Source organism: Rhopalosiphum maidis, chromosome 2 (assembly GCF_003676215.2).
Source record: "Rhopalosiphum maidis isolate BTI-1 chromosome 2, ASM367621v3, whole genome shotgun sequence".
In the NCBI taxonomy this organism is placed as follows: Eukaryota; Metazoa; Arthropoda; class Insecta; order Hemiptera; family Aphididae; genus Rhopalosiphum; species Rhopalosiphum maidis.
This window is the reverse complement of record NC_040878.1, coordinates 7,348,677-7,356,642: the sequence shown is the minus strand read 5'-3', so window position 1 is coordinate 7,356,642 and position 7,966 is coordinate 7,348,677. Positions and strand designations below refer to the sequence as shown.

General features: G+C 27.9%; 1 protein-coding gene across 4 annotated transcripts; it reads right to left on the bottom strand.

Moving 5' to 3' along the window:
- Positions 1–1,154: 1,154 nt before the first annotated feature.
- Positions 1,155–5,981, bottom strand: LOC113553992 (protein qua-1-like). Of its 4 annotated transcripts, none has more exons than XM_026957614.1 (6): positions 5,874–5,943; positions 4,454–4,511; positions 4,240–4,345; positions 3,494–3,592; positions 2,394–2,480; positions 1,155–2,094 (listed from the first exon to the last, which is right to left on the bottom strand). In XM_026957614.1, the coding sequence occupies exons 2-6, from the start codon at positions 4,454–4,456 to the stop codon at positions 1,298–1,300; spliced, it is 1,092 nt and encodes a 363-aa protein (XP_026813415.1). In that variant the 5' UTR covers positions 4,457–4,511; positions 5,874–5,943; the 3' UTR covers positions 1,155–1,297. The 4 variants fall into 4 exon arrangements, with proteins under 4 accessions (XP_026813415.1, XP_026813412.1, XP_026813416.1 ...); XM_026957611.1 differs by having other exon boundaries at positions 1,160–2,094; positions 2,379–2,480; positions 5,874–5,940; XM_026957615.1 differs by lacking the exon at positions 4,454–4,511 and having other exon boundaries at positions 1,160–2,094; positions 2,379–2,480; positions 5,874–5,981.
- Positions 5,982–7,966: the final 1,985 nt, after the last annotated feature.

The following is a 7,966-nucleotide window of genomic DNA, read 5'->3' as shown; positions in this document are numbered from 1 at the left end:
GTAACAAAAAATCAAGAGCAATGAAAAATCATCTTATTTGAAACTCAGTTCTTGAATTAACCATGTTTATAAATCTTAAGATTACCTCTTCAAATATAAGTACCGTCTTGGCAAGACTCTCATCGATATATAAATAATTTACAATATACGACTTTACAAAGGACTCCTTCGGCAAACAGTCATAATTCACGACGTTTTTACAACAAAAAAAAAGTCTTGTACAATACATTCCTTGCTTTACGGATGTTACCTAAATGATATATGTTCTCATACTCGTATACATTTATACAATAATAATAATACAATCGATATTTTGTCTCTTAATTTAAATACCTTAAACAACCTTAGAATACCTTAGTAATTTAGTATTCAATAATATTAGTAAAACAATAGTCAATGGTCATAAATCAATATTGTTAAAATAATAGTTGTCTTGTTTTATTTTTATTTATTGTACAAATTATAGGTAGATAACTTTATAGGACATATTATCTATACAGATTAAAATATCTAAGAAATTAAGGTGTTGACAAATTTTATTGTATACTTTTGAATTCGCAACAAAACGTGTGAAAACATTTGATTATGATTATAAAATATGATTATAGTTAAATACGAAAGTCGTTCTTTTTATTACAATATTAATTTTATGCCAAAAATTAAGAGGCGTCTCACCCGCATGTGTTGTCTCCGTCTTACACACGTACCACATGTTAAATTTTCGTTCACCAGTTTCAATAGTGTGCGTTTAGGTTTAATATTAGAGTGAATTGACCTATTATCAAACCTTTAGGTAAGAACGTTATCTGTGTTCTTTCGTTGGCTTTTTACGACATTTTAATTTTTAAGTGAATTATGAGCATTTTCAAATATTTAATAATTTCATACTCATAACTCGCCTAAAAATTAAAATATCGTAAAAAGCCAACGAGAGAACACGGATAATGTTCTTACCTAAAAGTTTGATAATAGGTCGATTAACTAAAAGCACACTATTGAAACTGGTGAACGAAAATTTAATATGTGTTACGTGTGTAAGACGGAGACAACACATGCGGGTGAAACGTCCTCTTAAGTCATATGTCATACTTATATATATAATTTATTATTACGGATTAATAATATTCATATTAGCAAAATAATATTTTTAATAAATTTTCTATATTATTTTCTACATAATAATAAGTGTTATTTTTTCGTTTTCGTTTTATTCGCCATCAGCATATTATTATCATTTAGATTTTAATTTTTATGACTTTTATTGTTTCTGTATAACTATAGCTATTATTCAGTATCCTCAATTTCCACCACTACCACTGCCACTGCCACTTCCATTACCATTACTACTACCACCTTCAGTACTACCACTACCAGCACCTCTGCCGTTATCTGCGCCACTACCACTGCCACTGCCGCTAGTTTTTTTCGGATCCTCACCTTCCTCCTCACTATTTTTTTCACCGCTGCTTTTTTCTGGACTCTTATTATTTTTTTTAGGGTTTGTTTTACTTGCACCTTTCTTTCTTATACCATTTGCCTTGTTCCTGCCTCGGTCACCCGATGTATCTTCCTCATCATCGCCATTTTTTTCTTCACTGCTTTTTTCTGGACTCATATTGTTTGCATTTGTTTTACTCGCGCCTTTCTTCCTCTTGTTGTTTCCCTTATTTCCGCCCTCGTCACTCAATTCGTCGTCTTCGTCGTCACTTGTTTTTGAAACCTTTTTTTTCGTGCCTTTTTTCTTTTTAGATCTTTTTGGTCTTTCTTCTTCTTCTTCTTCTTCTTCTTCTTCTTCTTCTACTACTTCTCCAACTTCTTTTTCATTATTATTGTTTAAATTATTTGAAATCAATTTCAGTACATCTTGTGTAATGCCTTGATTTTGTCCCAAATTTTTAAAATAACTTAATGATTGTTTTACTGGCGATGTTACTGCTGAAGCTAATTTTTTGAATAAATTTCCATATAAACTGGCTCTATTAGTCAACACGAATTTTCGACCTCCAATCATAGTTTCTGTCGGTAGTGCAACAGTTACAGGATTATTAATGGTAGGTAGGCCAGTACCAAAATTCGGTAAAAAATTTGATATTCCTGAAACGATTCGTGCATTTTAATCAAAAAATGATTAAAATATTAAGCAGGTAGTTAATATATTAAAGGAATACTAAATATTTAAAAATTTATATTGTTAAAACTTGTTCTCAAAAACTATTTTTATTTTAACATTAACCGACTTATTTTATTCACATATGCAATATGTGATAAACTAACTTGGTTAAATGTCTTTCTAACTATAAAAATTCGTAGACAACCAAAATATATTTAATAAAAAAATATAATATATGAATATAATTATAATAGTAATTATTATTTACCATTAGTCAATTTACCTCTCTGAGGTAAAAATGAAATTTTTGAGTTTGGGTTTTCAGATTGTGCAATTAATTGATTTAACAAACTAGGATTGTTTTTAAGAACTGCAAAAGTAAAATATTTTAAATGTTAAGTGAGTATAAATTCAAATAAACACACTTCTCTCGCAGATATCGTATAGTTATCTACGAGTATATAAATTTGTACCTATAATAATAGAGAGAGGAGGTTCGTGATCGAATCCTTCGTATTGAAATTTCAACGTTAAAAATGTTTTAATACCATTGTATAAGTTTAATACGAAAATTGTATTAATTTAATAATATAATAATAGAAATTTACGGTTCTAAAATGATAATAACTATTATCACACAATAAAAATTAAATCATCAAAACAATACATTCACGAGGCTTTAGACAATATTCATAGTTAATAATAAAAGATCGCAACTTATTCACTCTAATATTAAAAATAACTGTGGAAAAATAATTGATTACTCTAAACGTAAAATTAACATAATAGTATTTGTTACTTAGACCGAAACTATACACACGACGGATAAAACGTCCTCTAACAAGTTAATATAACTAAAATCATGATAATATTTATCTACCTAGTACGATTTATTATCAGATATCAGTGTGGTAATGAATACTATTTTTAACAATTATCTGAAATAATAAACAATGCTAAATACAAAACAATGCTTTAATATTTCTAAAATATTACTTACCCAATAAGCTGTAATTTATTATATGCATTCATTAGCTTTTTACCTAAGTACACTCAACATGTTTATAAGTTATGTAATAGCTATAAAGTAAACTATACATATATAGTATTGTATGTAAAGAGTGGCTATAATATTTCAAAAAAAAAAAATAATCATTGAGTATTAAATCTTTCTCTCTCTCCCTTTAACAAATTAATGAACATGTCAATAGTATATTATATATAATAGAAGAAAAAAATAATAATGATTATAGTAATAACACCGTTTTTAATAGCTATCGTCATCACATATAAGTCACATAAGTAATTAAAATGTTGTAAATTTTAATTTATAAGTTGAAATAAATAATCACTAAAATAATTATATTTGTGTGAAAATTATACCTTTGGTTATTTTGTCGTAACTTTCTTCGGGCACTTTTAACGTAATCGGTATACATTGAAGTGATTGGATGCATGTCAAAAGAATTATATAATTTGGGTCTAAAAACAAAACAATTTTTAATAATAAACAAATAAGTACAATTATTCTAAAATTGGCATTGTAATTAAATAGCTATTCTAACTACGCCATCCACCATAACCAACAAATTGGTCACAACAATTTTTTTCTGTAATCAATTATTATTGTTTTTTTTAAATTTTATTACATGTATATTGGAGTTTATTTTTCTACAATAAAGTTTATTATTATTATGTTTACTATAATATAATAAATATTGAGTTTTGAGTATACAGTATTGTTTTAAAACCTATTTGTTTTTAAATAATACTTTAATCGTACACAATATTATTATTTACGACGCCAGTAGTGAATCATATGTATAAAGTATAAAATTAACTAATGATTTAAGTATTTTTAAATATTGACACATAAATAGTAACTGAGTTACCATTGAAATATTTCTATATTTGTACTGTTATAAAGTTATATTTTTGTATATAGCTGCATGTCTTCTCGTGATAAATTTCAAAGTGTAATTTCGTGTACCTAATATTATTGTGTAAATAAAAAAATGTGACAAACATTTACATATATTTTGACAACATATATTAAGCATAACAGCTGATATATTCTTATCTTGTAAACTGTATATTATGTAAATGATAAATTATTATAATATACTTACTCAGCAGAGAGAAACATTGTAGCGACGGGCAGACTAATGTCCATAATATTGTTAAATAAATTATTTTGATTGACGAGCACGTCATTGTAACGAGTATGTATTTGCTCTGTTTGGATACAAGTGTAACATTTAGTCGAAAAAGTTGAAATTATTATTATTATTATTATTATTATTATTAATATTGAGTTTTGTTTAACACACAAAATATGATTACCATAAGTTTGAGTTAAATTTGCGAAATGTTTTATTTGTTAAAATGCATTGTAGTAGCGCTATACCAATGAAACGTGACGATTGCAGATGTGTGGTTGTTATGTTCACATGAAAAAGATATTTTTATGCCTTTACACAATACGTTATAGAAAAGTATACATTTAAATTGGTTAAAGGTTAAATTAATCGTTTTTATAGACATTTAATGTAATAATACGAACATTAAATTGGTGTTCAGGTGTAGATGTAAGTTAATTATTTATTGATTATTGAGCCAACATTTTTATTATTATTATTTTTTTTTATTTTTTTTTTTTATTTATTCTGTGGTTAATGGCTATAAAAGGGTGTCGGAGCCGATGCGTTTTTAATATAAAAATTTGACTCACAGAAAATCTTTCGCGACTTGCGGAATATTTAGATGATGATAATTTTATTTTATTTTATACAGGTCAGATTTAACATAGATTTTAAACCTCTGTTTTTAGAAGTTTAATAAAACAGATATTTATCACACATTTTGAGTATTTCAAAATTAAAAATTAATTTCTTTTGGCGTTATTAAAGTTAGCTTAAAATTCGGAGTCTAATATACTATCTAAATAAAGATTTTCTCTTTGAATAAAAATTATGATTAAAATTCGACTATACAATGAATAAAGGTGTGATAAAGCCGATAAAGGCTGTCACGTAACGTAACTATAAATTTCCTTAATCGTTCGCCACTTAATAAACAGCTAGATAGTCAGCTCCGACTAGCTTAAATTAAACGCTGGTATAAGCGCGAAATGTAAATAAAAATCAATAAACGACGGCGGTGCACGCGATAAAACAATAGTTGAAAAAAAAAACAATTTTAAATCGTTCCCTTGGTGCTAGGAAGCCTACAGGGATTATTTTGTTTTGTGATACGTAAATATAATGTTAATAAGATAATAATTTAATATACATATAAGTACATATCCGGTACTGTAAAATCCGTCGCTGCCATCAGTCTATACTCAATCAAATTTTTATCTTTATATACTATTTATACAGATGATTATTAATAATAATAATTGTAAACCAAACCCAATGGCCAATTTTTCCAAGGGTTATGACCAATAATAATAAAAACAGATCGAACACGAGAACATGAAATATAAATAAACATTTATGTTAAATAACTAATACAGTAGCCAACTGCGGTGGGCTTTGGTATTTATATTATTCGTTTTTCGCTACAACGATAAAATATAAATAATAAAATAATATTCTTCTTATGACTCGTGGTTAGCACACTCGTATGCATATTTATATTATACATTTCGCTGTTATTTATAGTTAATCCTCTGCGACTGTTGCAATTCGGTTTTAAACTTCAAGCGTATATAAATTACATATAATTTAAATATTATAAGGTTATATTTACTAATACGTACAATAATTAAGTCTCAGATAATTTTGCGTATTGGTCGGGTATTCTCGCGAATGGTATTTTATAACGATTCGGCGTCGCGCTCGTCGAGGTATTCGGACGATATGTATTATATTTTATACACATTATTGATCCAACTACGTATCACGAAGTCGGCGTGCCTTAACAGTCTCTGATGCATCAATTATGCCGCGATCATTTATCTGATTCCCGTTAGGATCATGCGTTTAATATTTTAAATGCAAATATAAAATTTACATTTTAGTTTATTTACCATCACGAGCTTATGCCGCAACTTCACTGTACCTATTTAGTAATGAAAATCGTTGGCTGTGTCAAAGAACATCAGCAAAATAAATATTTGCCTTCAAAACCGACACGATTATATATACCTAACATATTATACGATTCGGCGAATTCACCCATAAAACAAACAACATATATATTTATATAGCAAGCTTACGAGTTAAACTGTTGAACACATTTTAAAAGGTTGTATCTCTAAAAGTATAAAATATGATTAACGATCAATTTTAAAAAAAAAATTTGTACGAATGAAAATCGATATTATTGTGTATTGGACAATCGTCTCGTTTAGCTGATTTCGACGCGATCCAACGTTAAATAGCATTGCAAGTTATTCTTATAACGTATCGTTATTTATTTGAAAGTGAAGATAAATGATTGCATTAAAATTATACAATTCTGAGTGTTATTGTTTAAACTTTATTTTTACATAGTAAAAAATGAGACAGAGATAATCCGTGATATTTCTCATCTTTACCGCTTTAGCAGGTTTTATTGGGCCCATAATTTGTTTTGTTTTTAAGCTGATAATACCAATATCAGCTAAAATATATAATTGTCATTTAGTTGATCCTGATCTGTAAATTTGGAAAATTTTTCAAATTACAATAGTTCTCACAATTAATTTATGAGTAAATATTAACTACTGAAATGTATTAATTTTCTTTTCATAAATTAATATCACCGATATTGGTAAATATACGAATACTATAATATTGTACTGAAATGTAAAATCTAGCTTAATACCCAAAATACCTATTATACCTGACCTAACACGACTTAACCAGTTGCCGGTCGAGTTTTAATTTGAAATGATCTGATGTCAATTTCCCCGTTTAATGATAATTTTTTGAAAACGCGATTAATAAAATCGAATAAATTATCTCTGAAAAGTAGGTTTAAATGTTCGGCAACCCGTATAATTGATGACTATTCATGGTACATGTAACCGTCAGTTTATATAAAATCACTTTTAAATTTACCTATTCAAACTGCGTTTAAATGACATACCTATATTATAATATTATATGCACAGTGCCGAACTCGATCATACCACTTACCGCAGTGTAATAATAGATCGCACTATAATAATAAACCATATTATAACATCAGGTGTTGTATCATAGTAATGCAATCAATATACAATGTGAGCGATTTGAGCGTATTTCCCTTGTAATTTCGCACTCTGGGAAAATGGCCTTTCCGTCGAGACTCAGACGCAACGGCTCGCCCTGTATACAGCGTAAATTACGTGATTCCTCACCAGCAACATGCGCATTGCCACTACGTTTTTATAGAATTTTACGGACAATGAGCCACCGTCGCCGAATAAACAAATTGATTGGCCCGAAAATGTCATTACCCGCATGTAAGCCAGACACGATGAAAAATAACAATAATATTATATTTCACGATCGATCTGTTGTCTATGCTGCGACAATGAATTGCGGTAAAATAAAAAAATATTGAACAATTTCATACGAAAATATATTATTAAATATTATATTGATATTATATTATTACATGGCTAACGTGATACAAATTACTAAGATTATGGCGTATGTATGTACAATGTACATAGCACAAAAAATGTGGTACCAAATATACTAAATCCACCCAATTCAACAAAACCAGTGAATTTTTGAAAATAATCTGTTGGTTTAATTTAACACCGGTTTAGGTGCCACTACTTGAATATCAAAAACGCCGAATAAACAACAAATCTTTCGACATAGAGATACAAAATTAAAATACAATAATTAGGTATCACAATATAATATTAGAACATAC